The 23,481-nt window shown below is 36.7% G+C and overlaps 4 protein-coding genes across 6 annotated transcripts in view; 3 read left to right on the top strand and 1 right to left on the bottom strand.

Annotated features, from left to right (window-relative positions):
* The window catches only part of LOC142344798 (uncharacterized), a 9,417-nt gene extending 9,010 nt beyond the window's left edge, over positions 1-407 (top strand). Inside the window, exon 6 of the mRNA XM_075396747.1 lies at positions 269-407. Within this exon, the coding sequence (XP_075252862.1) occupies positions 269-281 (13 nt within the window). The 3' untranslated portion in view covers positions 282-407. The remainder of the gene's footprint in view (positions 1-268) is intronic.
* LOC142344796 (sphingosine-1-phosphate phosphatase 2-like) overlaps positions 1-23,481 on the bottom strand; it is a 425,673-nt gene that overhangs the window by 182,825 nt on the left and 219,367 nt on the right. The window lies entirely within an intron of this gene.
* The window catches only part of LOC142344795 (putative lysosomal cobalamin transporter), a 358,318-nt gene that overhangs the window by 257,143 nt on the left and 77,694 nt on the right, over positions 1-23,481 (top strand). The gene's annotated exons all lie outside the window — the stretch shown is intronic.
* Positions 400-23,481, top strand: LOC142344797 (RNA-binding protein 39-like). The gene is made up of 5 exons (XM_075396745.1): positions 400-535; positions 1,545-1,743; positions 6,885-7,113; positions 22,494-22,681; positions 23,205-23,481. The coding sequence occupies exons 1-5, from the start codon at positions 404-406 to the stop codon at positions 23,351-23,353; spliced, it is 897 nt and encodes a 298-aa protein (XP_075252860.1). The 5' UTR covers positions 400-403; the 3' UTR covers positions 23,354-23,481.

Here is a 23,481-nt window from a genome sequence, read left to right as displayed (position 1 = left end):
CTGAAAACTGCGCGCCAAATTAATTGAGCACTTCCAATATATCAAAAAATATTTTCTTGCATTGAAGCTCGATGTATAAGATTTGTGAACCATCTTATTTGGGCCCTTAATTCTGTGTCTGACTTTACTCATATTTTGATGCTTTTGCTCATTTCTCCATTTATCCATAAAAAGGGAAACAGGTCCATAGTATAGTATCAAATTGATATTTGATACCATTTTGTACGCATCAAGTAGTTCAACAGTTAGCACCGTTCTTGATGTTTAGGCTGTGGAACTGACTGGTCGACGATTGCTCAGTGTGCCAATAGTAGTCCAACAGAGCCAGGCAGAGAAGAATCGGATCTACTGCAACACGAGCCAGACATTCCACGGAGGGTATACCCATGGACCCACAAAGGTCATGGTGAGCAATCTTCACCCCCAAATCACACAGGAAATGCTGGGAAAAGTGTTCAAGCCCTATGGCAATTTGGACCATGTGGAACTCATGAAGGATGTTTCAGGAGACAGTAAAGAGTATGGATTTGTATATGTAAGTGTCTTATTATAGCTGCAAATCTGTAAGCTGAGCGGAGCTATTTTGCAGTGCTCTTGGTTTTTTACAATTCAAAGAATTTGAATTGTATTGGGGCGCTGTCTTTTTTTAAGATCTGTTCACACATTTTCATGATTTTTGAAGTCAAATTGGAGTAGTGACTTTGATCACGCCGAAACAGGAAGTGGAGCGAATGAAAAAATCAAATTTTCTGAATGACTTCTTCCTCTCACTAACGGCATTTGCGCGCGTGACGTCATTTCTCACTCGCTTTAGCGAAAGTTTTTAGGTTATTTGCGTGATTAGATTTTGATCATACGTGACTAACCTCACTCAATAAAATGACTTTTGCACTTTAAAACTTAAGTTTAATTTGAATTTGTTTGAGGTCAAAGGATTTCAAATGTGCAGTAAAGGTCCCTAATAAGAGGTTTCTGAGGAATGAATTTTAACAAGCTTTATTAATTTACCCCTGAATGTTTTACCTAGCTTTTTGAGCGGCGTCGATTTGTTTTCTCAATTTAGATCTGTATCTGTTTCGATCTCTATTATACGGCACGCAAGTCTATTCTTTCGCAGCTTTTAGGGCAATATGTCGGCTATGTGGGCAAAATGTTTTGCGATGATTTTTTTATCAAGCGTGTTCTATGGCACAAATTCCCCCGAAATAGTCATGAATGTAGAAGCTTTTGTTGAAGCACAGCGAAATGTAACTGATAACAAAATAAAACGTCGAAGGATGGACTCGTTTTTTATTGACGTCGCTATCTCCTGATTGCCATGTGGTTTACTTTGCCAAAGGTTTTCTACTTTCTTGATTTATTTGTTTGTGAACTCCGGTACCAACAACGGTATGATCGACCAGATCCGTGATGATAGATTGAAACAAGAATTCACTCCAGAAGCTCGAGCTAACTGAATTTTATGTTAGTTCAAATTTTAGTGACCTGTTAAAACAACAACTACGCCTTTAATTTTGGAAATAGAGTGATTTTTCTCTTTTCAGTTTAATGAGAAAGAGTCGAGCGAAAAAGCGATAGCTCAATTGAATGGTTTCACTCTGGTGGGCAGGAAGTTGAAGGTGTCTTTGGTGAATGACCCGAACCTCCTCGGAACTCCCTCTCTTGACAACGAAGAGATGGACAGACGCGGAATCGAACTGGGACCCACCGGCAGGATTGCACTCATGGCCAAATTAGCCAAAGGTAAGAAAGGACTGCTGAACAGTGGAAGTACTAGCGATGAGGCACTGACGCGAACATTTGCGAAAAACTTGCGAGGTATCATTTGAAGTCTAAAGGACGTAGATGGTTCGCTCATATTTAACGTTGTGGTGCCATTGTGGCTTTTCTATTGTTTCAAAGCGGGCGTTTATTTTCTTCGTGCGCTTCTATTATTTAAAGATATACTTGATTTTTTTTGTTTAGTTGGGGCTCGAACGGCATTAAGTAGCGCTCTTAGTGCCCTAAGCCTAACTATACTCTAAGAATGCGCATCTTCAAAATTGTTTTGAGGAGACAATTCATGGTGTTAGGGGTGGTTCTTCGTCTTAGAAAGTTTGATCCCCCGCAGTCACCCCCTGCCATCAGACCCCCCCCCCTCCCTCAACACTCCCATTGTCCACCCTCCTCCACCTGTGGATTTGAACCCCCTCTCATCTAGTTTTCGCATCGCAATCCTACCCTCATCGCTAGACCCCCCATCGCTTGGGAAGTTGCATTTTACCATTTTTTGATTTTTTTTCAGTTTTTTCCCTAGCATTTCCTAATTGTTCCTTAATGTGCCTGCGAGGTAATGGACGATTGACTGATCGAGCACATAAGTAAATAAGGAATAAAAGAGTTTTTGGGATAGTATTAGGGAAATTGTGTTTCACATTTTGTAGAAAATTTTTTGTTGCGTAACGTTTTTTGTTGAATAACATTTTTTGTTTTAAATTTTCTTGAAACATTTTTTGATCTGGTCCCTTATCTCCCTTTCTTCTGTTTACTCTGAATTGGTTTTGTCGGTTTTTAATTGCTCTCAAACGAAATTTGTAGCAATTATAATAGTCCTGTCGGTCTTTTTTAATGCGATTTTTCGCTTGACCATTTTTTCGTCTGAGTCATTTGACTTTTGGTTCTCAAAAAACAGGATAAAAAGATAGCGCCCAGCGGGCATTAAGTGCTCTTAGAGCCTTTCAGCTCTGTTTCAGCTCAAACTGTTTTGGAGACACCCTCACTATTGACTAACCCACTATTGCCCCACCATCCCCTTCAACCTCCGGTGCACTACCCCCCTCCCCGTGGCTACTGACGAACAACCGATCGCTATTTTATACTATTTTTTACATTTTTTTTTCGAGCCTGTTAAATTTTTTAAAAATTTTTTTAGGTTCTAGGTGTCAAGGAACCAGCTCTAAGGTTACTGCAGAGTTTCTAGTGGTAGTGGAATGGTTTGAACATTTTAACATCACGAAAATTAGCCTTTTGACAAAACGTGCAAATATTTTTAATTATTCGACATTTACTTTTCATTATTCAGGTCTTTCCAGACGCAGGGGCCAGAAAACTTCCTTAACGGTTTGACAATAAGGTGTTGAAAGAATTTAATTTGCCATGGGTGTCAATTTTTGAATTTGACAATCTTTAGCAATTTTTGTCAGTTTTAGGTTTTCCTGGCCTCAACGGCCGAGTAACCTCCTTAACCTCCTGTAGGGTTTGACAGTAGGTTGTTGCTGTATCGTTTCTAAATGTAAGAATATTGTTCCAAGATTTCAACACCACAAATTTTAGCATTCTCTTTAGCTTATTCTGAAATTTTTTCAATTTTTTGACATTTATTGTCATTATTCAGTTTTTTCAGACTAACAGGAAATCTCCCTTAGGGTTTGATAATAGTTACCGGAAAATGTTCTTGGCCATGATCAGTTTTCAACTTTTCTTATCACAAATTTTAGCAGTTTTTATGCAACTTGCAATTTTTTTCAAGTACGAATTTTTTTGTCATTTTTTAGGCTTCTCCAGCCTCAAGAGCCATATAATCTCCTCTAGGGTTTGATTTTAGGTTACTTCATGGCTTCTAGATGTAATGGAATATTTTTCAAGATTTTAATATCAGCAATTTTTAGAAAATGTTCAAAATTTTTTCAAATTTTTGCGGTCTTTTTGAATTTTCTTTTTTCTGGCACCAGGGTCCTAGGGACCTTCTCCAGGGCTTGATAATAAGCTTTCGCATAGTTTCTAGAGTTAATGGAATGGGTGTCAATCTTCTAATGAATCCAGCCTTTGCAATTTTTTGATAAATTTTATTTCTTTTTCAAATTTTCGGAACATTATTATTATGTTCCAAGTTTATGGTTCTTTTTGAGCCAGTGAAACTATTTAAAGCTTGAAATAGGGATAATGCATAGTCTCTTGAGACAGTGAATTGGTTTTGAAGATTTTAATATCTTGAATTTTAGCAACTTTTTGTCGCGAGTGTTTTCAAAGTTATTGAATTTTTTTGTCCTTTTCTGAGTTTAACGATCATTACTGGCCAACAAAGTATTTGACGTCTTGCAGATGGGTTACTTGACATAACTCCAGAGACAAAAAATAGTTTTGAACTTTCTCACTGCAAAATCTGAAACTTTTTTTTAATTTTGGCTAATTTTTGCAATTTTTAAAAATATCAGTTATTTGATGTATTTACTAACAAGGCTGGGCAACTAATAGTTGCAGAGTCGAATCAAGCTAAATCTAGCCTCACTGAACCGTGGCTAGCTATTGACGAGGCCAATTGCTCGTCGGGCGTTTGAGAGCAGTTCTCCCGACATTAGTTGGTTATGTTTTAATTAATTGACTTGATATCGGGGCTTTAGTTTGCTTTTTCAGTTAATTGCTTTTTTGCCAGTTGTTTTTGAATGAAAATCTAACTGATTTACAAGAGTGTTTGTCATTAATTCTGTTTGGAATTGCAACATGTAAAGAATTTTTATTAGATGCTTTTATCAAGCTTTGTTATATGTTTTTCTCATGTTGCCCCCACCCTCCCTATCAACCCCCCGGTGGACTACCCCGCCCCCTCCCTATCAACCCCCCGGTGGACTACCCCGCCCCCTCCCTATCAACCCCCGGTAGACTACACCCCCCCTCCCGTGACTACTGACGAACAACCGATTGCTAAAAACGCAGTTTTATACTATTTTTCACAATTTTTTTCAAGCCTTTTTAATTTTTTTATATTTTAGGTTCTAGGTGTCAAGTAATCAGCTCTAGTGTTTTTAAATAGGTTACTGCATAGTTTCTAGTTGTAGTGGAATGGTTTGAACATTTTAGCATCACGAAAATTAGCCTTTTGACAAAATGTGCAAATATTTACAATTTTTCGACATTTCATTATTCACGTCTTTCCAGACGCAGGGGCCAGAAAATGTCCTTAACGGTTTGGTAATAACTTATTGAAAAAATTTAATTTGCCTCGGATTGGTTTTCAATTTTTGAATTGGAGAAATTTTAGCAATTTGTTTGATAAAACTTTCAGTTTTTTTTTTCAGTTTTTAGTTTTCCCGGCTTCAACGGCCGAGTAACCTCCTGTAGGGTTTGACAATAGGTTGTTACTGTATAGTTTCTAAACGTATTGGAATATTGTTCAAGATTTCAACACCACCAATTTTAGCGTTCTATTTTGCTAAATTTGCAATTTTTTTATTTTTTGACATTTATTGTCATTATTCAGGTTTTTCAGACTAACAGGAAATCTCCCTTAGGGTTTGATAATAAGTTACCGGAAAATGTTTTTGCATGATCGGTTTTCAACTTTTCTTATCACAAATTTTAGCAGTTTTTATGCAACTTGCAATTGTTTTCAAGTACGAATTTTTTTGTCATTTTTTAGGCTTCTCCAGCCTCAAGAGCCATATAATCTCCTCTAGGGTTTGAATATAGGTTACTTCATGGCTTCTAGATGTAATGGAATAATTTTTAAGATTTTAATGTCGGCAATTTTTAGAAATTGTTTGAAATTTTTTCAAATTTTTCGGTCTTTTTGAATTTTCTTTTTTTCTGGCACCAGGGTCCTAGGGACCTTCTCCAAGGCTTGATAATAAGCTTTCGCATAGTTTCTAGAGTTAATGGAATGGGTGTCAATCTTCTAATGACTCCAGCCTTGGCAATTTTTTGATAAATTTCATTTCTTTTTCAAATTTTCGGAACATTATTATCATGTTCCAAGTTTATGGTTCTTTATGAGCAAGTGAAACTATTTAAAGCTTGAAATAGGGATAATGGATAGTCTCTTGAGACAGTGAATTGTTTTGAAGTTTTTAATATTTTGAATTTTAGGAACATTTTGTCGCGATTGTTTTTAAAATTATTGATTTTTTTGTCCTTTTCTGCGTTTAACGATCATTACTGGCCAACGAAGCTTTTCAAGTCTTGCAGACGGGTTACGTGACATAACTCCAGAGAAAAACAGTTTTGAACTGTCTCACTGCAAAATCTGGAACCTTTTTTTAATTTTGCAAATTTTTAAAATATCAGTTATTTGATTTATTTACAAGGCTGGAAAACTAAAAGTTTCAGAGTCGAATCAAGTTAGATCTAGCTTCACTGAACCGTGGCTAGCTATTGACAAAGCCAACTGCTCGTCGGGCGTTTGAAAGCAATTCTCCTGACGTTAGTTGGTTATGTTTTAATTAATTGACTTGATATCGGGGCTTTAGTTTGCTTTTTCAGTTAGTTGCTTTTTTTGCCAGTTGCTTTTTGAATGAAAATCTAACTGAATTACAAGAGCGTTTGTCAATAATTCTGTTTGGGTTTGCAACATGTAAATAAGTTTTATCAGATGCTTTTATCAGGTTTTGTTGTCATATGTTTTTTTCATGTTAATTTTCATGTTCTAAAACCATTAGTATTATTAAGTAGGAGGTTCATAATGTCATTGAAGGTGGCCGACAGCTTGTTTAACATTTTGCTTGAAATTGTGTTGACCTATCTGGGCTAATTTCACTCTTCTTTCATTCTGCTAAAAATGCCTTCAAGCAGTTCTTGCTCAGCAAAATAATCTAGACTCAACAGAGGCAGTGCCGAAAAACGAAATCAAATAGAACTCAGAAATGAAAGCAGAATCAGAAAATCTCAATTTTAGATGACCGCCACCTAAACTGTGTTCTTTTTAGTCTTAGTTATCTGATGCTTAGATATACTAGTCTCTGTATTCATTCGTTAAGAAACATGAGTATGTACTACTAAGAAATGGAATTTAAAATACTTCTGTTCTTTCAATCGTAATCGGGGTTATGAGAATCATTGGCGGCTTCTTTGTCGCAATCTGCGGGGTGTGGTCAATTTAATTAAAGTTCGTTGAATAATGTTGCTTGTTTCAGGCTGTGGTATGGAAATTCCAGACTCGGCCAAAAATATTCTCTCTGGATCGAGTCACGTGGTGGCAGGAGCAGCTGTTGATGTCACCGGAGGCTATTTAACACCTGGGGCATCGGGTGGTGCTGTAGGGCAGAGTGCCATCAACATGGCTTTCTTGGCACCTCGCACACCAGGTGTAGGGGTGATTCCCTCTCAGTGTTTCGTTCTCAGCAACATGTTCGGAGCTGAACTGTAAGTTCTTTCTTATGCAAAATTGAAAAATGTTTTCCCGATTGAAGATATGTCAGAGTGCGATTCATCCAGTAAATAACTCTTTGCTATAAATCCCAGAATGCCATAGAATCGAATTTGCGATACGACCATAGATATAAATCCATTTAGTGCTCTTATCCGACTATTGAGGTGCTTAACCTTGTCAATTGAGAAGACATTGAACATTTGATTGAACGCGAGTTTTTAAAGCACTGCAGTTTTGTTTGGCTGATTGGGCTGTGGGTATACTGTGAAATTACTTTTAGTGACACTGCATTGGGAAGAATGGAATTGGGTAAACTGTCATGTAATTTTCACACACTGTAAATGATAGAAGAAAAATTTCCAAGATTTGTAAACACTTCTGAATTCTAATACGAGTCGCGGTAAATATAAGTGACCATTAATGTTGAACTGTGAATTAATTGTTTTTGAATAGATATCGGTGAGTTGATTCTGGGAGATTGTTGGATGTCATTGGCGTAATTAATTCAAACGAAATTGGCTTAGCATCTGAATTTCACAAAATTATTTACCAATAAGAGAGTTTGATGTTCTTTCTCGCTATTCACGAGCAACGTCTTTAAGTGCTCTCAAACAAAGTTTGAAGAAGTTATTTGAAGCCCATTGATCTTTTTTGCAATGTTCTTACTTAAAACTTTTCGGTCTGCACTATTTGACTTTTGCACCGACTTTTTCACGTTTGATTTTTGCGTGATCTAAATTGCACGCATTCAGAATTCTTAAGTTGCAGTTTACTAAAACTCAAATGAAAATTTAGTCAAAATAGGATTCATGTTTTCAGTTAGGACTTATAGTGGCCTACTAAAAGATCTACTGACACCATTTTTAACTACTTGGTGTCTCGGAATCTATAATCTAATATATAAAATGTAAGTCGCATTTGAACGCAATGGTTAGCAACGCTCCTATCTTCACGTGTTTTAGCGATCCTTAAACATGCAGCCTACACGACCATGCTTAAGTGCCTGATCTGTAAATGTTTTTATCGCTCATTAAGCATACGGCTTAGCAAAAACAAGCGAGACAAAAAGCCATCGACCAATATTCGTATGTAGCCACTACGGATAGACAATAGCAACAGGCGTCGGTAGCGCAATGGATGGGACCTGTGACTGTGATGAGAGGGGCCTGGGTTCGATCCCGAGTGGTGGAGGAAAAGGATGCATCGTTTACTGGGATACAAAATTCGGGAGTTGGTTGTCGTTTTCTTCCCCTCTTCATTTCTTTGTTTTTTTTTGTTACTTATATCTTTTCGTTCTTTCTTTATTCCTTTATCTTTTCTATCTTTCTCCATTTATTTATCTCCCTCTCATCTAATATTTTAAATGTAAGTCGCACTTGAACGCAATGTTTAGCAGCGCTCCTATGTTGACATGTTTTAACGATCCTTAAGAATGCAGCCCACACAATCATGCCTAAGAGCCTGCTCTGCAAATGTTTTTTTTTCGCTCATTAATTATACGGCTTAGCAAAAACAAGCGAAACGAAGACATTGATAAAAATTTTGCTTATGTAGCCAATACCGATTGACAACAGCAGCAGGCGTCTGTAGCGCAGGGGATTATACCTGTGGCTGTCAAGCGAGAGACATGGGTTCAAGCCCAAGTAGGGGCGGAAAAGGATGTATAATGTACTCGGAATTAAATTTGGGATTTGGTTGTCCTTTTCTTCCCTTCTGCGTTTCTGTTTTTTTAAATTTATATATTCTTTTTGTTGTTTATTTATTCCTTCATCTTTTATTCCTTTCTCCATTTTTTTCTCTCCCCCTCATCTAATATATTGAATGTAAATTGCACTTGAGCGCAATGGTTAACAGCACTACTATCGTCAGATGTTTAACGACCCTTAAACATTCAGCATACACCACCACCACGCATAAGCGTCTAATCTGTAATTGTGTTTTGCTCATTAAGCATACAGCTTAGCAAAAAGAAGAGAGACAAAAAAGTCATTGTCAAAAACTTTGCGTATGTAGCCAGTTCAACAGACAACCGCAACGGGCTTCAGTAGCGCAAGGGGATTAGACTATGGCTGTGAAGTGAGGGTCATGAATTCGAGCCCATGTAGGGGAGGAAAAGGATTTATAACTTACTGGGATAAAAAATGGTGAGTTGATTGTCTTTTTCTTCCCTTCTTCATTTCTTTGCTTTAATTTGTTACTTGTATCCTCTTTTTGTTCTTTCTTTATTCCTTCATCTTTTGTTTCTTTCTCCATTTCATTCTCTCCCTCTCATCTGTTATATTAAATGTATGTCGCATTAAATGCACTTGAACGCAACGGTTATCACCGCTCCAGCTTCTGTTTTTTAGCTCAAAAATGGTGAATCTTGTTCTCGTTCTCGCTCCCTTCTTTATTTCCGTTCTTATTTATTCTATATCTAATATTTTAAATGTAAGTTGCACTTGAACGCTATGGTTAATAACGCTCCTATATTCACATGTTTTAACGATTCTTAAGCATGCAGCCTACATGATCATGCCTAAGTGCCTGATCTGCAAATTTTTTTTTTGCTCATTAAGCATACGGCTTAGCAAAAACAAGCGAGACAAAAAGCCATCGACCAATATTTTTCGAATGTATCCAGTTCAATAGACAACAGAAACAGGCGTCGGTAGCGCAATGGATTAGGCCTGTGGCTGTGAAAAGAGGGGCATGGGTTCGATCCCGAGTCGTGGAGGCAAAAAGGATGCATCGTTTACTGGGTTGAAAAATTGGTGAGTTGGTTGTCTTTTTCTTCCCCTGTTCATTTCTTTGTTTTTTTTTACTTATGTCTTCTTTTCATTCTTTCTTTATTCCTTTGTCTTTTCTTTCTTTCTCCATTTCTTTCTCTCCCTCTCATCTAATATATTAAATGTAAGTCGCACTTGAACGCAAATGTTTAGCAGCGCTCCTATGTTCACATGTTTTAACGATCCTTAAGAATGCAGCCCGCGCAATCATGCCTAAGAGCCTGCTCTGCAAATGTTTTTTTTCAAGCCCAAGTAGGGGAGGAAAAGGATGTATGATGTGCTCGGAAATAAATTTGGGATTTGGTTGTAGAAGCTCGTTTTATGCAAATTCATTGCGCTCCTTTAACATAGCGCACCTTAATCACAGCAAAGCCAAAATTGTCGTTTAACCAAAAGTTGCTGTTAAATAAGGTAATGGACGCCAAAAATACTCGTCGGTAGCCTAAGAGGTAAGAGCTGTCGCTGTTAAACGAGGGGCAAGGGTTCGAACCCGAGTTGCCACGAAAAAAATCCTATTTGCTTTTAAACCTGGTCGGATATGATTTTGTGATGCTTATGCGGGCTTGCTAGTTGCGTTCGAACGATTCCGAAGCAAGTGCACACTTAACGTAAAAATGGCTGGACAACATTGAACATCAGTTCAAATAGATTAATCAGTTTGTTCATCGCTGTTTGAAAGAGCAAAATTTGCTGTTCACGTGCGGAATTTTGGAGCATTTTTCTATTTAACTATCTTGTGGATTTGATGCTGTTTTAGCAGCTGTGACCGACTCTTTGTTAATTGGATTATTTGTTGAAGAACCGTTGAAGACACTCCCTGGGCTATTGTTAAGCTCTTATTTTTAACTACGTCAATCGAAGCTTATTTTGGCACGTTGTTTTTTTTACGTTGTTGCACCGCTTTGCCTGAAACACTATTGAATTCTTTTGACTAGGTTTGTTCTTCGAGTATTCGGCTAAATTTGCATTTAGAGAACAGGTGCTCATCAAATCAATAAAGCAGATCGCAGTTAACGTTTAAACGAAAAACCAAGAGAGAAACAGGATACAAACCGGTCTTAAATTACTTCCACTTAACATTGTATTAACTAATAGTTTCCAGATCTAATGCTAATTGTGGTTGGTTCTTAATGCTGCCATTTGAAATCCTAACTAACAATTTAAATCAACTCAATTGAAGATCTTTCTGTGCTAACCATATTTAAATTCCAATTGGGGTCAGTCCGGTAGTCAGCTGGCTCTGCTTTGGAATTCAATAAGAACACCTGTTCTTATAATTAATTAATCTCAAACGAAGTTTAGCAATTATGTTAGTCATCTCGGTCTTTTTTATGCGATTTTTCGCTCGACCGATTTTTTGTCCGACCCATTTGGCTTTTCGTCCTCAAAAACGGGATAAACAAGTGGCACCCAGTCTCCAAGTATGCGATTCACGGAAACTGTTTTGGAGACTTATACTTATGGTGTGAAGGGCGGTTCTTAGAGGTTGAAGACCCCCCCCCCCCCCCCCCAATGTTGCCCCCCTCCATCAGCCCACCAATGCAACACCGCACCCCCCCCCCCCGCCAATGGCTAGCTACTGACGAAGCCAACCACTCGCTGGTCGTTTGAGAGCAATTCGCCCGACGTTAGTCGATTATGTTTATTTGGAAGCGTTATGAATGTAGTGTTCATGCGATTTCATTGCTTTTCTTGCTGTTTAATAGCCGCTGTCAGCCTCTGAAATGGCTATTATTTAGGCGCTCCTTTTTTTACATTTCAGAGAATTTGAGTTGTATTGGTGCGCTGTATTTTAAGATCTGTTCTCGCTTTCAAAATAACTTTAAAGTGGAGTGAGAAATTGGTGTTTGAACAATTGGGCGGTTTTTTAAGATCGATTTTTTTTTTCAGGTGCGTTAGTTTGACTTCTCTTTTCAGAGTTTCCTCCCCTTCACTTCTTTTAAGCTGGTACATCTGTGTTCTTATTGTGCCTATTTGCCTTTGCTTGAATTCATTTAGGGGCACATTTAACAGTTTTTTTTACTTTGCCACTATTTGATGTCATAAAATAGTGAATTTTACATTTTGCCCCCTTTTTTTTCAAAATTATCCATTGTCTTTTTACTTAGTATCATCATTCACTGGTCTGATTGGTTGTTAATGAGGCATAAAAGAACGTAATTAAAATGCTATGTTTCATCTTTTGACGTTCATTTTTGTATTACATTTTTTACCGCAAAATTGAAAAGATGGGGTTTGGTCACTTTTTTAAATCCCGCGCTTCAGATGCTTTTTGTGGGTGATGTTATTTTCTAAGCTCATTAGCAAAGCTCATAAAAGCATCAATTAAGAAGCAACAAATTTGTGCACTCAAAATACTGAATTTTGTATTTTCATGATATTTAACTGCTCTCGAACGAATTTTGTAGCAATTTTTGTACACGTGTGTGTCTGTTTTTATGCAAATTTTTTGCTTGACCCTTTTGCGCTTTCCTGCTAGAACTCTTTCTCTTCTTTGACTTCTCAAGTGACTTTTTCGCGCTTTCGTTCTTCGTTTTGAGTAATTTTGTATTGCTCTCACTCCGTAGTAAAGCTCGTTTCTAAAATAATTTCGATTTCACCATAGCAACAAGGGCCTCATAGCCGACTGGGCAGTGCTTCTTGTGAGGGAGGAGGAGGTCCATGGTTCGAATCCCGCCGTGGTCACCTATTTTTGGACCCATAAAAATTTAACTAGGCAACATCTTCTGAATTAAATTGCATCGCCTGTCGTTCGCTAAAATTGCGCAAATTTGTACTATTTTGCAATTTTTTTCAAGCTTCTGGAAAATTTTTGACATTTTGATTTTTTAGCCCTATGTGTCAAGGAACCTCCTATAGTTTATAATAATAGGTTACTGCATATTCTAGTGGTAATGGAGTGGCTTCAACTCTTTAACATCACGAATTTTAGCATTTTTTGGACAAAAAGTGCAATTTTTTTCAAATGGTTTGAAATTTCTTATTCAGGTCTTTGCAGACCCAGGGGCCAGAAAATCTCCTAAGGGGTTTGATAATAAGTTACTGACAATTTTTTGTTGGCCCTGGATTAGTTAACTTTTTGATGTCGACTAAATGTTAGCAATATTTTGATAAAACTTGCTTTTTAAGTTTTTTTGAGTTTTTCAATTTTAAGGGTTTTTCAGCCTCAAGAGCCAAGGAACCTTCTCTAGGTTTTGAAAATAGGATGATGCATAATTCCTAGATGTAATGGAATGTCCCGCTCTTCAGATGCTTTTTGTGGGTGATGTTATTTTCTAAGCTTATTAGCGAAGCTCATAAAAGCATCAATTAGGAAGGAACAAATTTGTGCACTCAAAATACTCAATTTCGTTTTTTTTCATGCTATTTAATTGCTCTCGAACGAAGTTCGTAGCAATTTTTGTACACGTGTTGGTCTGTTTTTATGCAAATTTTTCGCTTGAACATTTTGCGCTTTTCGTCTAGAACTCTTTCTCTTCTTTGACTTCTCAAGTGACTTTTTCACGCTTTCGTTCTTCGTTTTTGAGTAATTTTGTATTGCTCTCACTCCGTAGTAAAGCTCGTTTCTAAAATAATTTCGATTTCACCATAGCAACAAGGGCCTCATAGCCGACTGGGCAGTGCTTCTTGTGAGGGAGGAGGAGGTCCATGGTTCGAATCCCGCCGTGGTCACCTATTTTACGACCCATAAAAATTTAACTAGGCAACAACTTCTGAATTAAATTGCATCGCCTGTCGCTCGAGAGCAATTCTTCCGACATTGGTCGGTTTATGTTTAATTGCTCTCAAACGAAGTTTGTCGCAATTATATTAGTCCTGTCGGTCTTTTTCTATGCAGTTTTTTGCTTGACCAATTTTTGGTCTGAACCATTTGACTTTATATCCTCAAAAACGAGATGCAGGCAATGACCAGTGGGTAATATGTGCTCTTTTAGCCTTTCAGCTCTGCTTCAGCTCAAACTGTTTTGGAGACTTATAGTTATGATGTGAAGGGCGGTTCTTAGATGTTGAAGACCCCTCCACTGTTGACCCCCATTTTTGCCCCCAACCCCCCGCGCTCTTAACCCCTCCCACCCCACTGTTTCCCTCATCAGCCCTCAGTGCAACTCCCCCCACCCCGATTCTAGCTACTGACGAACAACCGCTCGCTAAAATTGCGCAAATTTGTACTATTTTGCAACTTTTTTCAAGCTTCTGGAAAATTTTTGACATTTTGATATTTTTAGCCCTATGTGTCAAGGAACCTCCTATAGTTTGTAATAATAAGTTGCTGCTTATTCTAGTGGTAATGGAGTGGTTTCAACTCTTTAACATCACGAGTTTTAGCATTTTTTTGACAAAAGTGCAATTTTTTTCAAATGTTCTGAAATTTCTTCTTATTTAGGTCTTTCCAGACCCAGGGGCCAGAAAATCTCCTAAGGAGTTTGATAATAAGTTACTGACAATTTTTTGTTGGCCCTGGATTAGTTAACTTTTTGATGTCGACTAAATTTTAGCAATATTTTGATAAAACTTGCTTTTTAAGTTTTTTTGAGTTTTTCAATTTTAAGGGTTTCTCAGCCTCAAGAGCCAAGGAACCTTCTCTAGGGTTTGAAAATAGGATGATGCATAGTTTCTAGATGTAATGGAATGTCCCGCTCTTCAGATGCTTTTTGTGGGTGATGTTATTTTCTAAGCTAATTAGCGAAGCTCATAAAAGCATCAATTTAGAAGGAACAAATTTGTGCACTCAAAATACATTTCGTTTTTTCATAATATTTAATTGCTCTCGAACGAAGTTCGTAGCAATTTTTGTACACGTGTTGGTCTGTTTTTATGCAAATTTTTCGCTTGAACTTTTTGCGCTTTTCTTCTAGAACTCTTTCTCTTCTTTGACTTCTCAAGTGACTTTTTCACGTTTTCGTTCTTCGTTTTTGAGTGATTTTGTATTGCTCTCACTCCGTAGTAAAGCTCGTTTCTAAAATAATTTCGATTTCACCATAGCAACAAGGGACTCATAGCCGAGTGGGCAGTGCTTCTTGTGAGGGAGGAGGAGGTCCATGGTTCGAATCCCGCCGTGGTCACCTATTTTTGGACCCATAAAAATTTAACTAGGCAACATCTTCTGAATTAAATTGCATCGCCTGTCGTTCGCTAAAATTACGCAAATTTGTACTATTTTGCAATTTTTTCAAGCTTCTGGAAAGTTTTTGACATTTTGATTTTTTAAGCCCATGTGTCAAGGAACCTCCTATAGTTTGTAATAATAGGTTACTGCATATTCTAGTGGTAATGGGGCGGTTTTAACTCTTTAACATCACGAATTTTAGCATTTTTTGGACAAAAAGTGCAATTTTTTTCAAATGGTTTGAAATTTCTTATTCAGGTCTTTCCAGACCCAGGGGCCAGAAAATCTCCTAAGGAGTTTGATAATAAGTTACTGACAATTTTTTGTTGGCCCTGGATTAGTTATCTTTTTGATGTCGACTAAATATTAGCAATATTTTGATAAAACTTGCTTTTTAAGTTTTTTTGAGTTTTTTCAATTTTAAGGGTTTTTCAGCCTCAAGAGCCAAGGAACCTTCTCTAGGGTTTGAAAATAGGATGATGCATAGTTTCTAGATGTAATGGAATGTCCCGCTCTTCAGATGCTTTTTGTGGGTGATGTTATTTTCTAAGCTAATTAGCGAAGCTCATAAAAGCATCAATTTAGAAGGAACAAATTTGTGCACTCAAAATACTCAATTTCGTTTTTTCATAATATTTAATTGCTCTCGAACGAAAGTCGTAGCAATTTTTGTACACGTGTTGGTCTGTTTTTATGCAAATTTTTCGCTTGAACTTTTTGCGCTTTTCTTCTAGAACTCTTTCTCTTCTTTGACTTCTCAAGTGACTTTTTCACGTTTTCGTTCTTCGTTTTTGAGTGATTTTGTGTTGCTCTCACTCCGTAGTAAAGCTCGTTTCTAAAATAATTTCGATTTCACCATAGCAACAAGGGCCTCATAGCCGAGTGGGCAGTGCTTCTTGTGAGGGAGGAGGAGGTCCATGGTTCGAATCCCGCCGTGGTCACCTATTTTTGGACCCATAAAAATTTAACTAGGCAACATCTTCTGAATTAAATTGCATCGCCTGTCGTTCGCTAAAATTACGCAAATTTGTACTATTTTGCAATTTTTTCAAGCTTCTGGAAAGTTTTTGACATTTTGATTTTTCAAGCCCATGTGTCAAGGAACCTCCTATAGTTTGTAATAATAGGTTACTGCATATTCTAGTGGTAATGGAGTGGTTTCAACTCTTTAACATCACGAATTTTAGCATTTTTTGGACAAAAAGTGCAATTTTTTTCAAATGGTTTGAAATTTCTTATTCAGGTCTTTCCAGACCCAGGGGCCAGAAAATCTCCTAAGGAGTTTGATAATAAGTTACTGACAATTTTTTGTTGGCCCTGGATTAGTTATCTTTTTGATGTCAACTAAATATTAGCAATATTTTGATAAAACTTGCTTTTTAAGTTTTTTTGAGTTTTTCAATTTTAAGGGTTTTTCAGCCTCAAGAGCCAAGGAACCTTCTCTAGGGTTTGAAAATAGGATGATGCATAGTTTCTAGATGTAATGGAATGTCCCGCTCTTCAGATGCTTTTTGTGGGTGATGTTATTATCTACGCTAATTAGCGAAGCTCATAAAAGCATCAATTTAGAAGGAACAAATTTGTGCACTCAAAATACTCAATTTCGTTTTTTCATAATATTTAATTGCTCTCGAACGAAGTTCGTAGCAATTTTTGTACACGTGTTGGTCTGTTTTTATGCAAATTTTTCGCTTGAACTTTTTGCGCTTTTCTTCTAGAACTCTTTCTCTTCTTTGACTTCTCAAGTGACTTTTTCACGTTTTCGTTCTTCGTTTTTGAGTGATTTTGTGTTGCTCTCACTCCGTAGTAAAGCTCGTTTCTAAAATAATTTCGATTTCACCATAGCAACAAGGGCCTCATAGCCGAGTGGGCAGTGCTTCTTGTGAGGGAGGAGGAGGTCCATGGTTCGAATCCCGCCGTGGTCACCTATTTTTGGACCCATAAAAATTTAACTAGGCAACATCTTCTGAATTAAATTGCATCGCCTGTCGTTCGCTAAAATTACGCAAATTTGTACTATTTTGCAATTTTTTCAAGCTTCTGGAAAGTTTTTGACATTTTGATTTTTCAAGCCCATGTGTCAAGGAACCTCCTATAGTTTGTAATAATAGGTTACTGCATATTCTAGTGGTAATGGAGTGGTTTCAACTCTTTAACATCACGAATTTTAGCATTTTTTGGACAAAAAGTGCAATTTTTTTCAAATGGTTTGAAATTTCTTATTCAGGTCTTTCCAGACCCAGGGGCCAGAAAATCTCCTAAGGAGTTTGATAATAAGTTACTGACAATTTTTTGTTGGCCCTGGATTAGTTATCTTTTTGATGTCGACTAAATATTAGCAATATTTTGATAAAACTTGCTTTTTAAGTTTTTTTGAGTATTTCAATTTTAAGGGTTTTTCAGCCTCAAGAGCCAAGGAACCTTCTCTAGGGTTTGAAAATAGGATGATGCATAGTTTCTAGATGTAATGGAATGTCCCGCTCTTCAGATGCTTTTTGTGGGTGATGTTATTATCTACGCTAATTAGCGAAGCTCATAAAAGCATCAATTTAGAAGGAACAAATTTGTGCACTCAAAATACTCAATTTCGTTTTTTCATAATATTTAATTGCTCTCGAACGAAGTTCGTAGCAATTTTTGTACACGTGTTGGTCTGTTTTTATGCAAATTTTTCGCTTGAACATTTTGCGCTTTTCTTCTAGAACTCTTTCTCTTCTTTGACTTCTCAAGTGACTTTTTCACGTTTTCGTTCATCGTTTTTGAGTGATTTTGTATTGCTCTCACTCCGTAGTAAAGCTCGTTTCTAAAATAATTTCGATTTCACCATAGCAACAAGGGCCTCATAGCCGAGTGGGCAGTGCTTCTTGTGAGGGAGGAGGAGGTCCATGGTTCGAATCCCGCCGTGGTTACCTCTTTTTGGACCCATAAAAATTTAACTAGGCAACATCTTCTGAATTAAATTGCATCGCCTGTCGTTCGAGAGCAATTCTTCCGACATTGGTCGGTTTATGTTTAATTGCTCTCAAACGAAGTTTGTCGCAATTATATTAGTCCTGTCGGTCTTTTTCTATGCAGTTTTTTGCATGACCAATTTTTGGTCTGAACCATTTGACTTTACATCCTCAAAAACGAGATAAACAGGCAGCGACCAGTGGGTAATATGTGCTCTTTTAGCCTTTCAGCTCTGCTTCAGCTCAAACTGTTTTGGAGACTTATACTTATGATGTGAAGGGCGGTTCTTAGAAGTTGAAGACCCCTCCACTGTTGACCCCCATTATTGCACCCAACCCCCCGTGCTCTTACCCCCTCCCACCCCACTGTTTCCCTCATCAGCCCTCAGTGCAACTCCCCCCTGGTTCTAGCTACTGACGAACAACCGCTCGCTAAAATTACGCAAATTTGTACTATTTTGCAATTTTTTCAAGCTTCTGGAAAATTTTTGACATTTTGATTTTTTAAGCCCATGTGTCAAGGAACCTCCTATAGTTTGTAATAATAGGTTACTGCATATTCTAGTGGTAATGGAGTGGTTTCAACTCTTTAACACCACGAATTTTAGCATTTTTTGGGACAAAAAGTGCAATTTTTTTCAAATGTTTTGAAACTTCTTATTCAGGTCTTTCGAGACCCAGGGGCCAGAAAATCTCCTAAGGGGTTTGATAATAAGTTACTGACAATTTTTTGTTGGCCCTGGATTAACTTTTTGATGTCGACTAAATTTTAGCAGTATTTTGACAAAACTTGCTTTTTAAGTTTTTTGAGAATTTTTCGATTTTTAGGTTTTTTTCAGCCTCAAGAGCCAAGGAACTTTCTCTAGGGTTTGAAAGTAGGATACTGCATAGTTTCTAGATGCAATGGAATGTCTTGCAAGATTTTAACATCACGAATTTTGGTTTTTTTTAACAGTTTTTGCCATTTCTTTTCAATTTTGACATTTAGTCATTATTCAGGTTTTTTTGAGCCTCAAGGGTCAGGAAACTTTGTTAGGGTTTGATAATAAGTGACTGGAATATTTTTTTTTGGTCATGGATTAATTTTCAACTTCTTAGTATCACAAGTTTTAGCAATTTTTTGGTATAACTTGCAAGTTATAAGTTTGTCATTTTTTAGGTTTTTCTAGCCCCAAGAGACGGAACTTCCTCTGGGGTTTGATAATATGTTACTGCGTAGTTATTTTTGCAATGTTTTCATGTTTTTCAAATCTTTCTGCGCCGGGGGCCTGGGACCTCCTCCAAGATTTGACAATGGGCTGCTGCAAAGTTTCTAGAGTTAATGGATGGTTGATCATTTTTATGAATACAGTTTTAGTAATTTTAGATAAAATTTAATTTTCCAAATTTTCGGAAAATTTTTTTTGTGTATGGATCTATGAGCCAGTGAAACTGTTTCAGGTTTGAAACAGGAATACTGAATAGTCTCTTGAGACAATAAAATGATTCTTAACATGCTAATATTTTGAATATTAGCAAGATTTTAATAAAAGCTGCGTTCGTCTCCAAAATTTTTCAAAATTTTTTGTCTTTTTCTCAGTTTAAAGAGCATTACTGGCCAACGAAATGTTTAAGTCTTTGCAGATGGGTTACTTGACAGAAATTTCGAGACAAAAATTGTTTTGAACTTTTTTCTACTACGGAGTTGAAAACTTTTGTGTCTAATTTTGACTTTTTCAGTTTTGATGATTTATTTACCAACAATGTTAGAAAACTAGTGTTTGTTCTTCCGATCTCTTTCTCTCTCTCTTTGTTGGTTAGGGTTTCTTTCCTCCTCTTTCTTGATCACGTTTTGTCTGTCTCACTTTATCTCCCTCTCTCTCTCTCTCTCTCTCTCTCTCTCTCTGTCTGTCTCTTTGTTGATGCCGCACTTCATCTGCTTTCATGTGGCGTAATGTCATGATCTCTGCTCCTCATTAACAATGAGTTATAGCAGAAATGTTTTTTTTATAAATGGCTTATCAGGCAGTTCTTTTAGGAAATTATTGTTAATTGTTCTCAAAAGCAGTTTGTAGGAAATGTAATAATCCTGTGTCTTTTGTGCAATTTTTTGCTCGGCCGATATTTGTTGTCTGAACCATTTGACTTTTTCTTTGGAAATGTGATAAAGAGGTAGCGCCCAGTTTGCATAAATTTCTCCTAGAGACGGTCAGCTCACTGGCATTCAAGTATGCGATTAACAGAAACTGTTTTGGAGACTTATGGTGTGAAAGGCGATGCTTCGAAATTGATCCGACATCCCCATCCACCCACCGCCCACACGTCAGTCCACCAATCCACTTTTGGCACCTCTGCTGCGGTGCACCTCCGCTGCTCTCAACTTTCGCACCTTCAATAAATATAAAGCTAGTCTCACTAAACCGTAGCTAGCTACTGACGAAGCCAACCGCTCCTCTCGTTTGAGAGCAATTTGCCCGACGTAAGTCGATTATGCTTTGTTTTGACCGTCTGAGTAATTTTACTTTGAGTTTCTGTTGTTCTTGTAAGAAGCTGACACGAAAAATTTTTATGCATTATAAAATTGATTGATACAGAAATAAAATTTAAAGATAAAGAATTGGGTATTCAGTCACGTTCATTAAATTGCTTTTTGCTTAGTAACATCAAGTAACTTTTTAACAGTTTTCTAAGTAACATTTCTTGATTTTTCCTTTTAAAAATTACCAGCTATTTAATATTTTTTTACTTTCTGTATGAACTTGGCATTTTACATTATAAAACATTGAGAACTATTATGGAGAGACTGTAAGTTTTGATTGAAATGTTATCTTCCTAATACTAAGCGTTTACTTAGCTTTCTTTTTTAATAGCCGCAGTCAGGCTCTGAACGGCTAATTTTTTTACAATATTTTTCCAATCCAAGAGTTGGATTGTATTGACACGTTAACTACATAACTGCAATGGCATTATTATTTCTTGATTTCTCCTTTAAAAATTACCCGCTTTTAAATATTTTACTCTCTATATAAACTTGGCAACTATCATTATAAAATATTGAGGCCTATGGCGGAGATACTATAAATTTGATTGAAATTTTATCTTCATAATGCTTAGCTTTTACTCAGCTTTCTTTTTAATAGCTTCCGTCAGGTTCTCCACGAGTTGCATTGTGTTGGTGCTCTTGTTTTTTATGATGTTTTCACACAATTTTTCATAACTTTGAAAGGGGATAATCAGTTAACGTTTCAGTTGGCATTAAGTTTTATTTAAATCCATATTTGGTTTTAGTAGTTCAAGTGGTTAAATTTAAGGTGATTTAATCTTGCGGCCAAAGTAGTGCATTTTTTCACGTTTTTCGTCATTTTTTGAGTTTTTATTTGATAAGCCTTAAGTTGACGTTTATCAAACAAGGTTTTAAAAGGTCTTTGCAAGACATGCATTCTTTTAGTGCTCATTTTGTGAGTTGTTTTTCAAAATAGTTTTTTGAAAATGTTTGTCATTTTTTGAGTTTTTCGACCTTCAGGACCCTATGAACCCTCTCGTCGCGGGTTTTATAATAGGTACCTGCATAGTTTCTATTGGAGATGGAATGGTTTCGAAGATATTGATACACGAATTTAAGCAAAGTTACAATTCAATGAAATTGTAACTTTCAATTTTTTGAATTTTTTTTCAAAGTTTATCGAACTTATTGAAGGCTTGAAACTGGTTTGCTGGATAATAAACAGAGTCAACGAAGTTGTTCTGAAGACTAATATATTAGAATTTTAGACACTTTTGATAAATTTTGCGTTTCAATTTTTGTAATATTTCTCAAGTTTATGGGTGCATTATGTTATCAAAATACATTCGAGCGAGTGATAGCTGGCATTAGTTTTGAACTTGCTAGCCTTCATTTAATGAGCAGAGTAAAGTATAATTTTGAGTCTAACTGAGACTGCACACCAATTTAGAACATTTTTGGACACTTAGAAATTTCTGTCAATTTCGATCTCTTCTTTTCTTTTTCTGTTTCAATCCCGATTTGGGTCAACGGCGTCTCTTTTTTGCAATTTGGGTCAATGGCAATCTGTCAGCTATGTTTATTTATTTTTTCCACTTTTTCCCGGTATCTTTTCTAAAAATGAAGATTTTTCTTGTGTTGGTTTGGCTTCTAGTAATGGAAAAAGGTGTCAGCAAGCGCCTTTAATAGTGTTTTAAGTATTGAAACTATTAGATATTGATTTGGAAGACATTACACAATTTCTGTTTCGGAAAATAAGCATTATAAGGGAGCCAATAACCTCTGAAAATAGCAGAAAAATGGAAAATGAGTGTTCGGATGCTTCAATTAAAAGGGAAGCCAATTATGAACTCAAAATAGTTTTTAAATTATTACTGTCATATATAAATTTTGGCCGTCTGAATTGGTTACTTTGAGTTTTTATAGTTTGAAGGTATCCTATAGTTTTAAAAACGTTTTTACTAATGTGTTTTGGCTTTTCCTCTTTATAATCATGATCTAGTTTTTGTATGAATTGCATAAAATGTAATCTTGCATGCAGTACGTATACTGTTGACTGTTTAAGTGTGATGTCATCTGAGGTGGTTGATGACATAACAGAGGAGGTGTTGACGAGATTATTAAAACCGTTCGGAGGTGCGCTGCACATCCACGTGGACAGATTCTCCCCTCAGGGCAATGTGTTTGTAAAGAGTGTCTCCATTGCCCAGGGAGAAGCTGCAGTCAACTCTCTACACAAGAAAGAGTTCTCAGGTAATCTTTAGTGAGCAGTTTCATTAGTTCGTCAATAATTTTCAACTCACCCATTTTTTTCGCCATGGCAAATGATTTTTTGGGTGACATCAAATTCAGTAACGATAAATTAATCAATCTGTGCTTTATAAGTAATGAAACTTTCAGTGAGTTGGGTTTGATGTAATATACTATCACTGATGCAAAACGAGTGTAGGTAACTTTTTCCTATAATGATAGGTTCCGCAATCAATCATCCATACAATAAGAATATATTAATGTATATAATAACAAACCTACGTTTTTTAGCATAGATTGAAGTTTCATTTTATGGCGGTACACTTTTCTTAATTACATTCAAAAACGTTGCGATTTTTGTTATTGAACAGTTAAAAATCAGATTAATGCTAGGAAATTGACCGACAGGGCGTTTAGCCGACGAGTAAAAGCGATGACAAGTTTAGTCGACAATTTTTCTCGGCTCTCGGCTAAACACCCTATGACGGCCAATACGGTGAAACCCAAATATGAGTTCGTTGTTAAGGACGAGAGATCGATGCTGCCTTCATCCAATTTACAAACTACCACAGTGTGTTCCCTCAATCGGCCAATGCCACCAAAACCCTCAGATCACGAACTGAACAATCCACCTCGCCCTCGGAAGAGAAACCGGCAATTAAAAATGAACCCTAATCTCAGCTTCAATTATTTAACTTTTTGTTTGCCTTCGTTGTAAAACTTTTGTTCTGATCTGAATATTGTATAGATTGATTATTCGATGTCCCTTGTTCCTCTGAATCAAGATAAATCGTTTTAGGAAA

This window comes from Convolutriloba macropyga, chromosome 8 (genome assembly GCF_964194025.1).
Source record: "Convolutriloba macropyga chromosome 8, txConMacr16.3, whole genome shotgun sequence".
Lineage (NCBI taxonomy): Eukaryota > Metazoa > Xenacoelomorpha > Acoela > Convolutidae > Convolutriloba > Convolutriloba macropyga.
The sequence above is the reverse complement of the archived record's forward strand: the minus strand, read 5'-3'. Positions and strand labels throughout refer to the sequence as shown.